At 48.7% G+C, this 19,211-nt stretch overlaps 5 protein-coding genes; 1 reads left to right on the top strand and 4 right to left on the bottom strand.

Annotated features, from left to right (window-relative positions):
- Positions 1–781, top strand: part of GSTUM_00001032001 (uncharacterized protein) — a 1,854-nt gene extending 1,073 nt beyond the window's left edge. Inside the window, exon 7 of the mRNA XM_002838338.2 lies at positions 191–781. Within this exon, the coding sequence (XP_002838384.1) occupies positions 191–619 (429 nt within the window). The 3' untranslated portion in view covers positions 620–781.
- A 2,148-nt stretch (positions 782–2,929) lies between these two features.
- GSTUM_00001033001 (uncharacterized protein) lies at positions 2,930–4,519 on the bottom strand (the record flags this gene model as incomplete). Its single annotated transcript, XM_002838339.1, has 1 exon — positions 2,930–4,519. One exon carries the CDS (start codon positions 4,517–4,519, stop codon positions 2,930–2,932), a length of 1,590 nt encoding a protein of 529 aa, XP_002838385.1.
- A 908-nt stretch (positions 4,520–5,427) lies between these two features.
- On the bottom strand, positions 5,428–7,947 carry GSTUM_00001034001 (uncharacterized protein). XM_002838340.2 has 6 exons: positions 7,337–7,947; positions 7,118–7,247; positions 6,778–6,844; positions 6,663–6,699; positions 6,328–6,605; positions 5,428–6,215 (listed from the first exon to the last, which is right to left on the bottom strand). The coding sequence occupies exons 1-6, from the start codon at positions 7,450–7,452 to the stop codon at positions 5,560–5,562; spliced, it is 1,284 nt and encodes a 427-aa protein (XP_002838386.1). The 5' UTR covers positions 7,453–7,947; the 3' UTR covers positions 5,428–5,559.
- A 1,014-nt stretch (positions 7,948–8,961) lies between these two features.
- Positions 8,962–12,863, bottom strand: GSTUM_00001035001 (uncharacterized protein). XM_002838341.2 has 6 exons: positions 12,540–12,863; positions 12,377–12,453; positions 12,048–12,303; positions 10,510–11,979; positions 10,192–10,456; positions 8,962–10,134 (listed from the first exon to the last, which is right to left on the bottom strand). Exons 1-6 carry the CDS (start codon positions 12,570–12,572, stop codon positions 9,308–9,310), a joined length of 2,928 nt encoding a protein of 975 aa, XP_002838387.1. The 5' UTR covers positions 12,573–12,863; the 3' UTR covers positions 8,962–9,307.
- Positions 12,864–17,105: 4,242 nt separating this feature from the next.
- Positions 17,106–17,879, bottom strand: GSTUM_00001036001 (uncharacterized protein; the record flags this gene model as incomplete). Its single annotated transcript, XM_002838342.1, has 1 exon — positions 17,106–17,879. The coding sequence occupies one exon, from the start codon at positions 17,877–17,879 to the stop codon at positions 17,106–17,108; it is 774 nt and encodes a 257-aa protein (XP_002838388.1).
- Positions 17,880–19,211: the final 1,332 nt, after the last annotated feature.

A 19,211-nucleotide genomic window follows, 5' to 3' on the forward strand; every position in this document is an offset into this window, starting at 1 on the left:
GCGGCACCATGCGAAGACGCCCTTAATCCTTATAAGCAACCTAAAGTATTTGCTACTTCAGAGACTTCCATCTAAAGTCTATGAGACAAACAATCACCGGCGCACTGATGACACTCTTTCCCATGATATTCTTTGCACCCATAGCCTTTCCAACCTTGGTTTTCAAATAGGCGACTGACAATATAAAAAGGTCTGGGAGCTGGCGTCTTGCCGCATTCAAACCGATCATACCGGACACACTGGATATATCAACACTGTCACTATCTCCCCTGACGGCTCCCTCTGTGCCTCTGGCGGCAAGGACGGCACCACCATGCTCTGGGACCTTAACGAGTCTAAGCACCTTTACAGCCTTAATGCCGGTAATGAGATACACGCCCTCGTCTTCTCGCCAAACAGGTATTGGCTCTGCGCTGCTACCGCCACATCCATCATCATCTTCGACCTTGAGAAGAAGAGCAAGGTTGATGAGCTCAGGCCTGATTTCATTCCTATCGGCAAGAAGAGACGTGAGCCTGAGTGTGTATCGCTGGCTTGGAGCGCTGACGGACAGACACTGTTTGCTGGGTACACGGATAATTTGATTAGGGCATGGGGGGTTATGAGTAGGGCGATGTAATTGATGTTTTCCTGTGTCTTCCTTTCTTTTTTCTCTTCCCTCTCTCTGCCTCTCTCGTTTTTCTTCAATAAAGGGGTTCTTGATCTTTTCGGAAGGGTGGATGGAGGGGTTAAATAGTCGGTTTGATATGAAACAATAAAAAACGGATATTTCCTCTTCCTACTTAAATTTCCCAGTTCCCCTATAGGGTGTTGGTAGCGATGGGGTTTTAAGGTATGGATCGATGCATATCAGATTATAGGTAGGCATAATATAATGGGCGCAAAAACTACCAGTAGTCCAAGTCAAAAAAAGGGGGGGGTGCCTCTGGGTATACAGAGGTGATTCCCCGCTTCATTCTGTTGTATAGAAAAAACAGCAAAACATGTCTGTTCATCGGAACTGAACTCGAGTGCTCGAGTATGTGTTATCTGGAGAAAGGTTGATCACGGGGTGTCACCTGAACCCCACCTTCTCCTTCAACAGAATCCCTCTTTTATTCAACCAGTTCCTGCTAGTTTGATTACTCCATGGTACTTGTAGTAAAGAACATCCGAGCCAGCAATACTGGTAATCATATGTTACATCCACCGACACAACAAGCTTTCTGTTCCAAGTTCCTCACTCACTCTAACTTACTAATATATGTACAAGTTTGTGAGAAAGAGAGTGTGTCTTTTCATGTTGGTGTTGGGGAGTGTGGAGAAGGCCTTCAAGACCGGAGAAACTTGAAAGGGTCTTCGAATAAGAAATAGTAATATGATGCGATGGTATAACAAATTAGATTATTTCCCGAGCAATAATATCAAAACCAACCTTTTGGGAAGGCCTAAAAGTACTGTACGAAATACTAACAAGATATATAAAAAAGCTCCTCTTCGGACTTCTAAGCTATCTTTGATCTCAAGCCTGAGTTTCCAAGTAGTCCAGCAAGCTACCTCCTATGCTTTGCAACAAACAGTTGGAGCTGTAAGTAATTCTAGGAATCCAAGTAGGTCCACAATAGCCCAATATTGATTTCCTATTAATTAATTGTAAAACATTAATAAGGTTTAGAGGCAATAATAAAGAAAGGAATCTTACCAGTTATTTGAAAAATATCATCACAGGTTGACAATCCTGATGTCAAAGAACTTTGAGGTATTCTATTACTTACCGGATAGTAAAGAAGTAACCATACTGCAAAATTATGTAAGCTCATCTGCAGGAATTACTGTCTAGATATTACTATAAAAGTTACATTAGTTAGACAAATAGAGAGTAGTAAAAAACATACTCACTCATTCTGAACCCGCCCAATTTTGACTTGTATCTGGTCAAGAAGAGTTACTATTTACAAGTAGTTTACCTTGATCAGTTGTTGTAGTACATTGTGACCAACTATACTGCAGGTATGTTGGCAACTAAGGCAGCTCTGTTCTGGATCCCTTGTATATTATTCTGGATAACTTGTGACCATCAATTGCTGGAAAATCTACCAGTGGTTGGACCATTCATCTAATAGTTCAAGTTCTTCTCTAATGGCTTTCAGAATAACTTTAGATAGCCTGTCAGTTAAAATATCAATGTTAATTAGTAAAGAACTTCCTCTGTTTGTGATATTCACATACAGCTAAATATTTGTTTTGTGCAGCTGCGAGTAGAGAGGACATGCCAATACTATATTGTCTTTTTTTATATTGTAAAGTTGAAGGAACTTTATAGGAGGTCCTAGCCTATTTAACAAAAAAAAAAAAAAAGTTAGCTATGTACTAGCAAGTAGGGAATCTGGTGTCAGGTGTATAGAAAAATGTATTAACTTTTGGGTGAGCCATTTCCCGAGGGGATTGGAGTGAGGTGTGCAGGACCCAAAAATGGCGCTAAATGGCACTAGTTTAAGGTTTCCCCTACCACATAGAACTACGACAAAGATTTCCGGATAAATTTACTTTTGGAATGGGCAAGTATGATACAAGTACGTTAGCATTCCGCCGAGATATACCAAGACTGTCCCTAATTCTTGCTTCCGGAACGTTCTCATTTACATGTGTAAATCTTAGGATTACCCTAATCTTTCAATGATCTAGCTGTTAAAGAATCCCGCCTCTTGCTCACAGAGGCCTCTTGTAAAAATCTGGGTGCTGAAAGAGCTATACACTGGCAGCACTACAGAAACAACAGGAAAGGCAGGCAACCGACACCTCCGGACATGTACTGTATAGATGGGTATTCCATTTTACCTTCAAACGCCCACACCCAAAACGCATCGCACTAGTCGTAGCGTGTATGAAGGGCCCTGTTCAACTCTAGTCCGTCTATCAATAACAACCGAGTGAGCCCTTATGATCAGATTCAACCTCCCAACTCCCTGCCGCCATGAACCCACTCCACACCACCTGCCTCCACAGCCCACCCCTCTAACCTCCCACCAACATCCCTCGCATACGCCCGCCCAAAAACACAAACATTGATCTCCCCGGACCCCCACCAACTCGCGCGATCACCGTTCGCACTGCCGATAACAGTCCAAGCGTCGTCCACTACCAAAGCCTTGACATGCCACTGCTTGACATCTCCACACCCACGCCAATACCCCAAGTCCACGTTCCCGCCGCCGCTCTCGACGTCCAGGAGCGAGGAGACGAAGGCCCTCACGCAGGATTCCGTGGTGGAGAAGGGCGTCGTGACGAGCTGCTCCAGACGCATCATGTTCCGGCAGGTTATTATCGTGACGTGCACGCCCCTAGAAGCGGCGGAGAGGAGGGACGAGAGGAGGGGCTGGCACGTCAGGTTTGGGGTGTGGACCGTGATCGAGGTTTTGGCGAGGGAGAGGAGGGTTAGGAGGAAGGCGTTTTGCGGGGTGTTTGGCGGCGCTTGTGGTGGTGGCGTTAGGAGGAGTTGGTGGGTTGGCGGGCAGGGGAGGATGAGGGATATTAACGATTTTATGGAGGATCCGAAGGAGAAGTTCGGATTGGAATGGTGAGGGTTTGGGAGAAGGATGGTGGGGCACTCCATTACCTCTTCCAGGACGTCCAGGTTTTCCTCCTCCTCTTCCACCTCTACCACGTCTTCCCCCCAACCCGGTAAAGACGCCACCTCATGATCCCCCCAAACAGCCCGATAATATGCCAGAACCGAGCGGACAAACCCCGCTCCCTCGAACCCCCCACAACCCTCCCCCCAGCACTCCCAGCTGACATTCCCGCTGCCGATCCAAGCCCGCCTCCGGTCGACAACGCAATACTTCCCATGCATTACGGAGAAGGGCGGGAAGAACAGGCTCCGGACGAGGATGTCCAACCCCGCCAGCTCCCCGCTCCCCGGCAGCCCCAGCTCCGACACGTCCCACGTCATCCTCCTCCCGCCGGGGGAGAGCGCCTGCCTCACCTTCTGCCACGCCGACATGGAACTGAAGCATATCCGCACGCGGACCTTACCCCCCCTCGATACCGCGCTGGCGGACAGCTCCCGCAGCGCGTGGCCGAGGATGGCCAGCGACTCGCTGGTCGCCCAGAAGCACGTCACGAATATTACCTCGTGCCTCGCGCGCTTGATCGCCCGGGTCAGAGCTTGGGTTTGTGTCCTGCCGGTGCCGACGTGGTAGGTTGTTGGAAGCGAGGTCGTTAGCAGGGTGGGTATTGATACCGGTGTGTCTGGGCAGTTTTCGCAGAGGAGTCTCTTCAGGAAGGACCGAAGGAGGGCTTGGTCTTCCGGTGTTGTGGGGTTTGTGCTTTGGGGTAGACTTTCCAGGTAGGTGGTTAGTATTGCTTCTGCGTCTGCGTCTGCATCTGGGTTTGTGGTTTGTGGTGGTGGAGGTGGCATTATTGACGATTGGGGAGTTGGTGAGGAGCTTTGGACTATGATATGATACCTACGGGCACGGTGATCTACTGTGCTGGAGTTGTGTGTGGGTGTGGGAACATACCGATACTCTATCCCCATGATACAAAAATGGTGTTTACACGTTTGCCTATCCCTAGCAAGTGCCGGTAATTTACCCCTACCGAATTCCCTGACGGTGACGTACGCCAAGATATACTCATAAACACTCACTCACTCAGGAGTTCAGGACCTAAATACTTAGTATAATGCCAACAGCATAGTTAGCCCCTCCCTCTGATCATCACTAAAAAAAGAAAAAAAAACCAGAATCTAAGATCTACTCGTTCATCATCGCAAAATAAATACCCTAGACCCCACTACATAACATCCCCCCCTTGGAATACTATGCTGGTACAGTACTCGAGTAAAGGATCATGATTTACCTACCCCTTGAACCTCAACGTTCGATCAATGCTTCAGTTTCGGTTGTGGTGGTGGGCACCGGAGGGATGGCCCTGTTCTCACACATCGCCCCTGATATCCCGGTTTACCCGTGGTGCGTGAATTTGGGTAGGGAAAGGAAGGAAGGAAATGCTTCTACGAGGACGGGGGAAATAGGAGGGGAAAGTCCATGGACCGCTGTATTGTGCCAAGGGCAAGCGTCACGGAGGAGAAACAGAGAGAAAAGTGAAAAGAGAGTAACAGCCCCTAGTAAACACTCATTTCCCGTGCCGTATGTATGATATGATCCGAGAAAAATGGTCTCCCAACTCTACTTGGATGATCGAGGACGACGGAGGGGCCGGACGACACGGGCAAAGGCAAGGCAAAGTAGAAGAGGAAAGCGCTTGAGACAAAATCCATCACCCTCCGCACGCGGGCACCGATAGGTGGGTATATAGAGAGTCAAAGGGAGTTTAAGTTTACCGCACCAACCAACTATCCATCCATCTACCCATTCAGATTCTACAGATAAACCCACTTCACATCAAACAGAGTACAGCAAAACAAAACAAAACAGAGCAGAAACTAGCAATCCCAGTGTATAATGTAGAACCAACCAGCTAACCAGCTAACGAACGGGTATATCAACCAGCGCCAGCAGCAAAACACCCCCCCTCTACACACACACATGTTCAAACAAAAAAGAAAAAACTGGCTCACTGATGCATAACATCCAATCCCCCTGCCAACTCCTGTTCCAAGTTCGCCTCATGCATCTGGTGGTCGTGCGGTCTGGGGGCGTCGTGCGGCCTTGGGGCGTCGTTCCTCTGCTGCTGTGCCCATTGGTGATCCGGAATACCTACACTACTGTCTTTTCGCCCGAGCGCAGCAATGTCGAGGGCGGCGTGTTGGACGCGCCTGTTCCTGACGGCAGCGCGGAAGACTTGGACCTCGTTCAGAATCATCTTTCGCATATCACTGATCTCGTCAACCACTTCGAAGCTGAAGTCGAAGGGGGTCGGACAGTCCGGTTCATCTTGAGCATCATGCCAGATCTGCAGGTAGCTGTGTTCTAGCGCAGTTTCTACAGAGACCCGGGATGTTGGGTCGAAGGCTAGCATCTGGTTTAAGAGGTCTAGTGCATCTGGGTTCGCATTCGGGAATAGGCGCCCGAATGGGACTTTGGGCATGAAGGGGAGATTGCGGACGTATTCCTGGGCTCTGGGGGATCCGATGCGGTTGAGGGTTTCTTCATTGGGGGTCCCGAGGTAGTGGAGAATCTGATTGAGTTGGTCGACATAGTCTCTGCCCTTAAAGAAGGGTCGGCCACCGAGGAGTTCTGCTAGAATGCATCCAACGGACCATACATCGACTGGGCAAAGTGATTGAACCATTAGCGTTCTGAGTTCCCTGCTCCACGCATGTGGGGGGGGGAGAGGAATGGTCCACCGACCACCTCCACCCCTCGGGTATTGGTAACTCACTAGCTTTGGTGTAACTCTGGAAGCTCAACATGATCTCTGGAGCTCTGTACCACCGAGTAGCTACGTACTCGGTCATGTATCCAGCATTCTCCTCCGGGTCAACGGAAAACCCTCTAGCAAGGCCAAAATCACAAATTTTAAGCTCGCAGTCGGCATTAACAAGAAGATTACCGGGTTTCAAATCCCTGTGGAGCACGTTCGCTGAATGGATATACTTCAAACCGCAGAGAATCTGGTAGATGAATGACTGGAAATGAGCATCTGTCAAGGGTTGTCCACTAGAATTCGCATTAATTTAGCCGTTCTACATTTTAGGGGACAGAGAGACAACAAACCTTCGGATGATGGCAGCAAGATCACATTCCATGAGCTCTAAAAAAAAGGAAATTTATCAAGTCAGCAATCTAGGACCAGTCACACAAGAGACCGAGGATTCCCCCCTAATCTCACCTTCGTAAAGATAAACCTCATTGAAAGCATCTGGTTTTGGGATATCCATATCATAGAGACAAGTGATCTGTGGAAACGTAGGGCGGTCCACAAGTAAGTAACTATACATTCCGCCCAAAATACATCCTCCTCACACAAAGCAAGAGAACGATGTTTAACAGCATATTGGGGGATGAGAAACGAACATTCCGATGACCTACAGTTCATCGCCCATAAAATTAGCCTTTGAAACCTTTATCTTTTAAGAGATAACGAAATCCCCTACACGGGAGCAAGCAGCCAGCCAGGGAAGAGATGAGATGAGATGGATAGAAAGCATAAAGCCAGAACATCAACCAACCAACATACCTCTAAAATGTTGAAGCAGCTTGATCTCCCTCAAAGCCCTCTTGGCCAAAATCTTTTTGGAAAAAACATTGGTAACCTTCTTAACTGCGACGCCCTCCAGGCTCACAGCATTCGTAGCCGCACTAACAACAATAAAGGCATCAGTTTTCCATCCATCCACCCATGCAGAATGTTTTATTATTCTTCTTCCTGGAAGGGAACATTATTCTACCAAACAATCCCATAAGCTCCCTGTCCGAGCTCCTTCGTAACCGTGTAGCGCTCGTCAACAATGAAATCCTGGTTGAAGACCTTGAAGACCTTGCGCCCAGGGGGAGATCCGTCCATGATGATGGTAACGATGGATGAAGTAAGGAATAAAGAACGAAAGCGAAGCTGCCGGTAGAAGTGGTGGTGATTGGGAGCAGGAGGAGAGAGGAAGAGGAGGTTTCAAAGGTGGGGTTGATGTAAGTACCAACTGACGGACGGAGATGCAGTGCAGAGACGAAGACAGGTAGATAGGCGGGTGAAGAGGGGGAGAAGAGAGGAGGAAGAAGGAGATGGGGAAGATCACAAAAGCAAAGGTATTGGTATGGGAACTCAAGTGATGGCAGCAATTAGCAGTAAGGTAGCTCACTGGTAGATACTTGTATGATACCGGTACAGCTACAGTCCAGGGAAGATCCGCTCTGGAAAGATGTGATACCGTATGATACTATAGAGAAATAAAGCCTTTCAATTCTAAGGGAAGAGGAAGGGGGGGGGTTGAGGGGAGGAGATTGATGTTAAGGTTTCACAGTAAATTACGGTAGGTGAGCGGGCTGGATTTTCCCTAACTCTCTCGATGGAAGGATGGATGATGGATGGATAGATGGCGGGGTTGGTGGAGCTCTTCCTCAGGCGAGGGGCAAGAGGCTAGAGTAAGTTAAAGGAGGGGTCACCACACACCACGGTAAAAGCTTCAACAAAACATAGACTGCGGTTATGATGATAAGGAAGGAAGAGCGAAAAGTCTTCCTCACTTCAATCTCATTCCTCCTCAAGAAATTGATTTACGATGCACAACATCAACATCACCAAGATGTCTAGAAAGAAACGAAAAAAAAAAACGTTGAGACCTTATCATCTGTATGGGTATGATACGAGTACAGTACGAGTACTCGTACAAGCACAGAGGATAGGTTACGCGCTAAATGAGGGGCAAACAAAAAAAATAAAAAATTCGAACCTGAACAGCTGAAAAGAAAAGAAGAAAAGAAAAGAAGAAGAAAATCCACCCAACTCCGGCCTCAGCATCCATCCATCCATCTCTCTACTAAGCGCCTCCACCCCCCCTTCCTTGTTATTATGATACAGCACAATCAACTTAACTTAATGCAATCTCATTTGATCACCGCCGCCGACACCACCACCAAACCAATTCAATTCACAATTGAACAGCTCAACCCCAACCAACCAACCAACAACGAAAAAGAAACTAACTCAAAAACCACCAACGGTTCACAAGGAAATGTGCCGCTCATCCCGAAACACGGGGGAAATTGTGTCGATCGCGAGTGATTCCCTATGAGACATGTTCCTGCGTTGTTATAAAATAATACTTAATACTATTGTGCTATTACCCCGCCCGCAACGCGCACCGATCAGGTGGGGGTGGGGAGGGTCTACGGTAGGGTACGTAAAGACCTAAACTTACCGCGGGCACAGTACAGTAATGAACGTCAGCCGTGTCAATCGAGTGATTGCGCGTGAGACCACTACTAAATCGTACTGCACTCGTACTCGTACTATTACCATCGCAAAAACAAAAAAAATGACAAATTTACTAGTATCACACAGCAGGAGAAAGCATCGCAATAATCGCGACATTCGCGAAACACAGTACCGGTACTATTTTTTACTCGACCGACTACAACAAAATAAATACTCAAACAGGATCTCGTTTTATCCCAATCCTTCCCCCATCTATCATAATAACCTCGCTCCAAATCAAGACTAAAACTAGAAAGGAAAAGGAGAAAGAAAAAAAAAAAAAGAGAGAAGAGAGTAAAACAAGGTAAATAAGACAAACAAACACCAGCCAGTGTATATATACCACTCGGTTTTGACTTTCTCAATCGAGGCACACACTCTCTCTCTACGGATATATATCCATCTACCCATATCCATGCTTCCGCTTTTCGTTTTGCTTTTTCTTTTCTCTCTACTCCTCAAAGATGACAGGCACACCCTTCCACTCGCCTTTGCTTCTCCGCTCCCAGTACCCTTCCTTGCCCGTCTTGATCTTCCAAATCTCCTCGTCGGCGTATTCCCGCACCTTGACGAACCATTTGGGTTGCCAGGCTTCTCCGTTATCTTCCATCTCCTTGCGTCGTACTCGCTGGGCCTCTTCGAGCCTCATCTTCATGGCCTCCGCCTCGTCCAGGCGGCCCTCTTCCACCATGCGCTGGTCGGGCCGGTGTCTGGTGTCTGTGGTGGGGATCTTGCCTTGCTCGATGGGTGTGATCTCGTTGAGCGCCGCCGCGAACTTGGTGAAGCCGTATCTTGTCTGTGCGTTTTCTACCAGCTCTTTCACTTCCCAGAATTTCTTCGGGGAGCCGACGCCCTCGAGCATGAGTTTCTCTGTCCATTTTCCAGAAAGGCTCACTGGGTAGGGGTTGCCGGAGGAATCGAATGCTTGGATTGTTACTTCCTCGCTGCGCCCAGCGAACATGCCTTTGTTGGCTTTGAAGGTTACTATAGCTTTCTCGCCCGTGTTTTCGTGATGGATTGTCATGGATCCTACAGGCTCTACGTACTTTTCCCCAGCGATGATGTTGCGGAGAAAGCTGGTTGCGATTGTCCAGGAAAAGGAATCACCGGTCGATGGGAAGTGGATTCGGACTCGGCCTGAGGTGTTAAGTTCTGCGGATTTGCCCCAGAACTTCTGCGTCGGCATGGGAGATTGAGTAAATGTCCAATTTTGGGATTCTGCTTGACAAGCCATGATGACTGGTCGATGCGATACCTTCTCGGCAATGAAACGGAACCCTAGAAGATGTCAGAATGCCTGAATATCAAATCTAGTTCGGTCAGAAGTATTCTTACCCTTATCCTCTCTAACCAACTCATACGTTTCACCCAGCATCGGATTAAATGGCTTACGGATAGATCTCTCTTTTACCCTGCTATTCGAGAATGAACTAGTAGCGAATGCAGCAACATAAAGCAGCCGTCCCCCATTCGCTACAGAAGCATTGACGCCTTCATCCAGTAACTCGGAATATTCCAACTGCTCGGAAAGTCTCTGCAAAAGACTTGTTGGCTCATTCGCAGATACTGGCATTGCAATAGTTGAAAGATCTTTTCCGACCTAGATCGGGGAGTCAGCTAACAAATTGAGCATGAGTGACATCTCGTGCTTACGTTTTTCCTCAAGAACCCAATCAAACTAGGGGGCATCACGGTAGCAGCAGGTACCAGAGCACGTCGCTCTATAGGTTCCAAAGGCAAAGGACTCAAGTCCCTCACCCCATTCGCGTCTGTGACATCTTCATCTTCAAACTTAGCGGCAGACCGCGGAGGCTGATCATTATCGAAGCCCTCGTCTTCTTCATCACTCTCTTCGTCGTCTGTCACACCTTGTGAACTTGACGCCCCGCGTGCGGAGCCCTCGTCGTCATTCAGAAGCACAACTCTACCTCGTTCCCCTTCGACCATGTCGTCCTCAGCATCAAAGAATTCTTCTGATGCTGAGGATTCTATGCTAACTCTAGAAGCCACTATAGGTGATGCAGATTGATGTTGGGATACGCGATGATTCAACCACCTCCTCTGTTTGTTCTCTGCGACTAGTTTGGAGAAGTCTGCAACAACCGAATCAAGATCCGTAAGGAGCGCATTGAGGTGCCCACCCATACCCTGCCCTTGATGGAGCGGCATATTTCCAGCCACTCCATTAGGCAGGGCAGGAGCTGCTACCGCTGTCACGGCAGCAGCAACTGCAGATATGGGGTGCAGAGATTGCGAAGAAACCGAAGGCGATGTTCCGCCACTCACCTTACGTTTCCAAAATGGTCTTCTACGCTCCTTATCCTTCTGCTCCGTTAATGAATGAACAGACGTTGACGGGGTGCTCGCCTCAGCATCAGCTTCGCCAATTTTAGGCGGTGCGGGCTGCTCGGCAGTTGTTGCAAGCCTTCTCACGGCATCCCGAACACCGGCAACACGCCCAACCAAAGCCTCAACCCCCGCCCAGCCCCGGTCTTCCATTACCTGGTTTTGGGTATTGATAGCAGCCGACTGTTGAACATCCGGTAGAGGCATATGCTGATCACCGGTGGTGCCGGCCTCCATCGCATGCTGCGCAGCCTTCTCTAGGGCAGACTTCCATTGATCCCAATCCCGATCAGAATTTGCTCTGAGATGCCACACCTCGGCACCGGAATCGATACAAATCTCCCTCTCCTTTCCGCTTGCGCTAATCGCAGCCAAAGATAGTGGAATGGCTCCACGGAGTGCCGAGGACTCCCGATTCAAGTAATATGATAGGGTTGAAGAGGTGAAATCTAAGGAAAAAAAGCGGCGGGCATAGCCCTGATGCCGCTTACGTTTACGCTTCTTCAGGACACCTGTGTGGAAACCATGCGCAGAGTAGACGGATTCTTTATCATGAGTGGTGCCATCTTGCCCATGTATTGTGAATGTTTCAACAGATGCACTAGGTCCATGTCCTGGCCCTTTTCCACCATTTTGGACCAGCGATGTAGTTGAAGCAAGGGCGGAATCGAAGTGGTGAAGGGCGTGCGAAGCCGGAGGCGGAGAAGTGGAAGGGTACGTAAGCAATACGAGAGTAGCTGTTTTTGCGACTTGCTTGGAGAAGGTATTGTCGAAAACCTAGAGTACACCCGAATGCTAATTAGCGGTGGGGTGAGCGGAATGAAATCTCATGGGGGAGTTCATACCAGCGCAAACATACCACCTTCTTTCACCTGGTACGTGCCGGTTGTGACTTTCTCTGCTTCCACTTTTCCATGCCAGTACACATCTAATAAGCCTGCTGCGTGTAACCGCTCAATACAGTCCCCTTCATTACTCCGAGCCCTCGAGCTACCCGGTCGCTTTATACTAGACGCGTCATCGGACTTAGCAGTGGGGGGGGGTTGGAGTTGCGAGGCTGATTGATTCCCAGCCGTTGGATGCCTAAAGATTCCAAAATTCCTACATCCCCAAGAGTTAGCTATTAGGGGTTTCAGATTCCCCGATAGTAGACGTGGGGTAGCTAGCTACTCACAGCGACTTTTTATGAGGTTTTATGCTCCAAGAGATGGTAAAATTCTTCGAGCACTCTACCCAGCGGATGAAATACGACTGTGATTCTCCCGAAGTAAGCCAGCTAGCTCACCAAAGTGGAACGTCGTCCGGTGGATGGGTGGTGGATTGAGTCGCAAACATACCCTGCTGGGAACTTCCACCTGTTCCATAGCCATCTTGAAGGTGCCCTTAATATAATAAAGCTCTAGATGCTAGCTCCTATGTCAAGGTTACTTAATCCGTATGCCGGTTGAAGGCAATAAAGCGAGATTAGTCGGTTGGTTGATTAGGTCCACGATGTCGGCGAAGGGGGGGAGGAGGAGAGAGAAGGGTACGGTAGCTGGCGGAGCTGTTACTCGTGTTGGGGTGCTTGTGCGGCAGTGCTGCAAGGAATAAATTGGGGGAAGGTACAGGTACGAGTACGGTAGCGTTAACTCGTAACCCGTAACAGTGCTTGAGCACAGTAGTGCAAGCGTATTGTAGAACAGGACATGGGTACTCAAGAATATCGTGCCGGACACCCAAAACGAACCCTCATGTTCCCCCGTCTTTGCTTAGCAATACGTACTTGTGCGAGTACAAAACTTAGCGCCTTGGCATATATTTGTATGTGTGTTCACTCACCCAAAAAATACCCGCCTTGCTGCTCTCAACCAATACTGACTCAACCAAAAAAACAAAGTCGATACAATCAAAGAGGAGTCAGCTCCGAGCAGTTATATCGAGCGTTTTCCTCGAAAACAGTTGGTTGTTGCTAGGGCAGGTTCGCTGTTGGTTCCTGGTTGTGGGAGGGGTCGATTTCAGACGCCTAGCACCGTAGGTATCGTAGATAGTCCTCACTCCCGCTGGCTGGCGGGGAAGGGGTGTGGCTGAAGCAATCAGACTATCGTACCGGTGCCAGTACGGTACATACCGCACAAGAACTGGAGCAATTGAGAATCTCTCTGGGACGTTAGAGTTGCCTCTCCTGGTAAGGTCTGGTGCAGACACCATATTTCTCTCTTCGCTTCTCTCGACCGAGGGCTGGAAGCAACCCTTTCGCTGTGTTCTCTCTCCCCTCATCCAGGGGGGGATTACCGGTATGGGCGTCGTAGCGTCATTCTCAATTATTCCACTCCCTGCGGTACCGCATAGCACCCGCCTAAGACCCGAATCATACCCTCAAGCATACGGTACTCGTGTACCTAAACGACGTCGTTCGTTTAGCTTACCCCCATCTGTACAAAAATCCCTTCTTGGACGATGACGAGGGGAAATGTGGAAAGAAGTTGTCAGGATTGATGGCAGCTCGGCGGCTCTTGGGGGTTCTCTAACGACCCAGACATGATATCATACTGGAGACTACCGTAAAAAAATCCTGCAGTTCCCAAATTCCTACAATCACGTCACTTTCCGCCAAACCTTGAGGTTGGTGGTACTTGCGCAATTCCCACAACGCTATTCAGAATGTCATAATACATATTTGGCATTTACCAGAAGGATAGGGGAATAAGGCTTCTATGTACGGGCTAGGCTGTCAATGATGCTCCCTTTTGCGAGTAAGGTGGAGCGAACAGATCCACCCTACTGTGCTGAATAGTGTCGGAACGGCACTCGTCTTGCAATGATCAACTGTCCGAGTCCCAACACGAGCAACGGTAAGAAACCAACATCAACCAACCGCAGGCTCCAGCACCGCCAAAAATGTAACTGACCATTTGCAACTTTATGCCTTACAAGTCGGGTCGGTAAACAAGATAATAAATATATTGAACAAGTAATGCTGGTCCCACAACTCTCCCCACAAAATACTAATCATCCGGTCTTACCACCCCACAATACTCTTTCCTTCCCAGATACCGTACTGAGTACCATACTCGGGTAAATACCGGTACCATTACGGCAGAATACTCCAACACCACACGCAACACAAGTTGCAACGGTAAAATAGCCGCAAGAATACTGGGGTCATCTCGCATGACTGTGCTCGTTCAAGCTTGCTATCGCGAATCGTGCCCGCGTTAGGATTTCCGACGGTAACGACACCCCCAGGGTATCCATTTACCGAGGAGAGTTCGCACAAGGCATGGCCGTCAGATGGACAAAGTGCGGTACTACTCGAGCACTCGTGAGTGGGTGCTGACGTGACTACCATACCATACTCATTAACTTATCCGCAACTTGACGCCCCCAGTGGGGCCGCAGAGCACCATATAAGTCATTTTATTATGGCTCGAGAAGTGCTCGTGCAGGATGCTTTGGGAAGCGAGTGAGATGGGGTGCTTGGGCTGAATCGGTGGGGATGGGATGACATGCTTTCCAGGGTAGAAATTAATACCGGTTATGGAAAAGTTGTGATGATTTTTTTGTTTTTTTTGGGGGGAGGGGTGGAAAGTTGCTCTACTTGCCTGTGCGCGGCGGATTCACACTCACTGTTTGGTTCCTCTGATGTGGTGCGGCTTCTTCTCCTTATTTTGAGATTGTTGCTTTCTGCCTTCCTTAGGATAAATCAAGGGATTGTCTTCTTTCCTGTACGATATCCTCGCAATACAAACGAACTGTAGCAACGCCCAGGCCTAAATCCCATCCTCGAGACCTCCACCCAATAGCCCACGGGTAATCACATATTCTCACTCGAGTTTAGGGTATTTATGTCCGGGGAAACAAAACCCCCTCTCTTATCCCCCATACGATGTTCTTGTATCATATCATACCTTGGACAATGAAACGACAATTTCACAACCCCCCCCCCCCATATCCATGGGTACATATATACCTACAGTAAGTAAACGAATCCGAGAGGGGGGTTGATATTATAAACTGAGCACGAGCGGTCACTAGTTTTTTTCCCCACGCTGCGTTATCCGCCATCCAGCCATGAAAGACATTGACACAGTATCATACCGGTACAGTTCCCTCCAGTTGACAATCCAATGAAAAGCATTGTGCGTGCCCATGTTACTGCCCTCAGGGTGTGTTAGTCAGGGTGTGTTAGTGATTTTTGTATGTATGCGAACATTTTTCGGGTCTCTCCATGTATGCGATACAATATCGGTAAGTAAGGGTCGCAAAGTTTTGACCAAATTCCGGGAATGATTGCTATAATTGTTGCATGAGAAATGTTGCGTGGGAGAGCAAATTGTACTAGTACGGCAGGTTGTGTTCAGAATTTTGTCTCATTACCTAGTCTACCTACTTGTAGTCTTTGAAAGGCTGGCCACTCGTTTCAGGCCCCTAAGATCCATCACCGGGTACGAGTAGACGGGACGGACTACGATACCGTAACTAGGCCTTGATTCTCAGGAACACTCTGGAAAAAATACCGGTATGGCGGTTTTGCAAGGTGCACTAAGCCAGGTCAGCCCTCTCAGCGGCGGAGAAATCGTTTTCTCCATTTCCGAATACTGTACCACTACTTGAGGAATTTGCGGTTACTGTGCAAGCACATCGGGCAACTCTTTGCCCCCTTCGAAACTTCCGGGAAAGTTTTGCTGGTCGTTCTCAGGAGTGATCGTACAATAGTCTAACTCTACGAGTAGTATGTGACCATGCTTCCTGCAATCTATTCGTGCATGAGGCTTGAGATGCTGGACTCGAGTAACTTATTGATACAGGTAGAAGAAAGACTGAACAATTTCATGATTGGTATGATAATAATTATGATGTCGTACGGTGTGGCGTAAATTCCGGGTAAACTAGACTCGCCGCTATGATATTTGTACTGTACAAGTAACTTGTACTAGTACTTCCTAAGGCAGCCACTAGTTCTCTTCGGGCGTGATCCAGTGGCAACTGCTTTTCTAGTGATAGTAACTGCCATATAGAGAGTGGTTGCGGGTCGAACTTACCTAGAATTTTACAGTTACGGTATCGTACCGGTGTTGCTCGGTGCCCCTGTAAACGGTTGCAAAGTACCCTCCGGTGCGGGTTGGGAGGGGTTTGGCGGTCGTAAGCTCCCCCCGTCCGTGGTACTGTAATTATTGGCTGATGTTCTCCTCCGAACGGGTTGACAGGGTAAAATAGCCCTTCGGCGCGGTGCAATCCTCTCCGGACTCTTTTTTCTTTTTTCTTTTTTCTGGCGGCTTAGTAAGGGACCGTGTGATACGGCACAGAAAGGCTGTATTGATTTTCTCAACCCAGTTTTATGGTGGGGGGTGATTCTGCTTTTTCGATGGTACAGTACACTTCCCGGCCAATGGTGTCGTATTTGAATGGCTTTACCGGGACTCGATGCTGTTGCGGTGTTCGTGGGTTCTGGGCTCGGTGGGAGGGTTCAGTGATTAGAGGTGACTGTTGGGAATTTATGATACGGTACTGGTAGTCTATCTGGACCATTGGTGGAAATGTACGAGTACCGTACTCACTCGTCTTTGCCAAGGGTATCTCCATGGGCGAGATATTTGGTGAGGACTCCAGCAAAATATCGGTATCGGGTGGTGGAGGTATTCTTGGCAAAGACGAGTGAGTAGTGTTATTGGTTGACCGTGCTTGATCTGTGGCGGGAACTGTCTTTCGGAGATCTACGGTAAGTCAACCGGGGTGTCAGGTCGTAAGTTAGGGAGTAGTGGTTGGGCTGTAATCTGCGGCAAGCGGCACATGTGTATCATACGAAGGCCTAGACAATAGTCTAGACATATGATATTTAATTTATATGAAAGTTTTAATATAAACGCTAAAAACCGGCCCACTCGAGCACACCCCATGATCTAGGACCCTGCATATGATATACTCTATTGAGCAACCTTAACTGCCCAAACCCCCTTCACTCCGTTACTTAACAAGACAGTCTCCCCAAGCACAACCTTCTCCATCTTCACAACCTCTTCCACCACCATCTCCTTCTCCAGCAAATATCTCCTAACGGTGCCTGCCTGCCCGCCGCTACTAAGCGGCGGGGTAACCCACCTCCCCCCGCGCTGAAAAAAGACATTCGTTAGTGACCCTTCCATGACCTCCCCATCCGCATTCCACAAGAGCACCTCCTTTGTCTCTGCAAACGAGCCGATCCCGCCTCGGACCCTGGCATCATCGTACACCTTCCGCTGGGTAGTTTTGAAGCTGGTGAAGCTGGATACCTCTGTCGGGAGGGTATCCAGCACGACGGTCCATCCGGCGAGAGCCTCCGCTGGCAAATGGGTTGGGAAGAAGCGGGCCATGTCAGTGACTTGAGGTATGGGCGCTGCTTCGGCGGTCAGTTCGCCGGCCGGGGAGAGTAGGAGGCGGACTCGAAAGTCGGTGTTTGAGTCGCCGCTGGAGTGCACTGCTGAGAGGCAGGTTTTGTGCAGGAGGGAGAGGTCACTGAGGGGGGCTGTGATGGATGGTGGCCATTTGAAGTGCTCTGCGGCGGAGAGCATGCGGTCACGGTGGTGGGACAGGAGGTACAATGGGGAGGGAGTGGACGGGTCGTGTGAGTAGGTGGTGTTGGTGGGACAGGTCAGGAGGAGGGGGTCGTAGCGGGGGGAGGTGAAGATTCGGAAGGTTTGATCTGGCATCGTGGGATACATATGTTGGGCAGCGATGGTATAGTCCTATGGTTTGCTCGTGTACCATCTGCCGGCTCTAAGATTTGTAATTATGATCTCCGTGGGCATTGGCTCCGGGTCCCTGGCCGGCCGCGTGATTGTGTCCGGTTGCTTGGATGGAAGCTACCGTACTCGAGTACCGGTGCAGCACCGTACCACAAAGTGTGTGTAGGAGGCGGTGTCATTGGAATTTACTCTCATCGCGCCCCACTGTAGTATACGGGTACATTCTCGGGTACGGGAATGATGATACTGGCATTTACGGAGGTAGAAATACGGGAGGGGTAAATATGTACTAGCCACTTGGCCACTGGAAACGCTTCGCTATCCCTCTCTCCCTGTTATTCGGTAAGGAAAAAAATTTTGTGATAAATGTTTAGCATGCATGCCCCCAGAGACATTCGGGAACAGTCATCTGGAGGTTTTTCTGTTGTTGTTGGCGGGTATTGTTCTTGGGGTGCAAGGAAGGGTATGGGGACTTTATGGAGGTAGGTGTGCACGTAGGTGCACTTGATAATTGCACTTTCCATGGCGGCTCGGTGGGGGGGAACTGATACTGGACAGTACCGTACATTCAAGGGTACGAGTGTATCGTGTATCGGGACCCTATTGGAGGTTTTTTTTGATAGTGTCCCCCGTCAAGAGCCTCATCAAGTGCCCCGCTCGCGCTGATGGTGGAGATACGGTACTTGACCATTCATAAAATATTCGGATGCCTTGGCGCCAAGATTCCATGCTTGGGTGCCGGTGTGACCTAGTGGGATAGGGCAGGGTAGTTTAGCAGTCATGCGGGTCATTTCGTCACCCACTAAAAAGTTTTGTTTATCGTTTACGTGGCATGTATCATTTTGTGTATTTAAGCCACCTTGTTTTTCTGTAGTTTAGGAGAGGGGGACCATTGGGGGCATACCATATAAATATATAAATTCACTAACAACTAGCGGGAAGCAATCCATCAGGCCTTCTATCCCAAGGCTTTACTTTCCGTGGGGTAAGCCAACCCAACACCAAAAATCAACTACCAAAACAACCAAAAATAAAACAAAACAAAACAAAACAAAACAAAATTCTTTCTCAAACTCCGGACCTGCCGCAGTACATTCCCCCTCTTCCCTTTAATCCAATTTCTTTCCATACATATTCCGCCAACTTCAGTCTATATTCTCTCACTCCTCTCCAATGTTTCTGTCTCGACCTCACATTCTTATACAATTTCCCACAATACACGCAGGCAAATTCCCTATTTCCCCTTTTTGCCTTCTAGCAAGTCTCCATCCATCTCAATACAATCTGGTGCCTTTTTTCTTCCGCTAT

Source organism: Tuber melanosporum, assembly GCF_000151645.1.
Source record: "Tuber melanosporum whole genome shotgun sequence assembly, scaffold_241, strain Mel28".
Lineage (NCBI taxonomy): Eukaryota > Fungi > Ascomycota > Pezizomycetes > Pezizales > Tuberaceae > Tuber > Tuber melanosporum.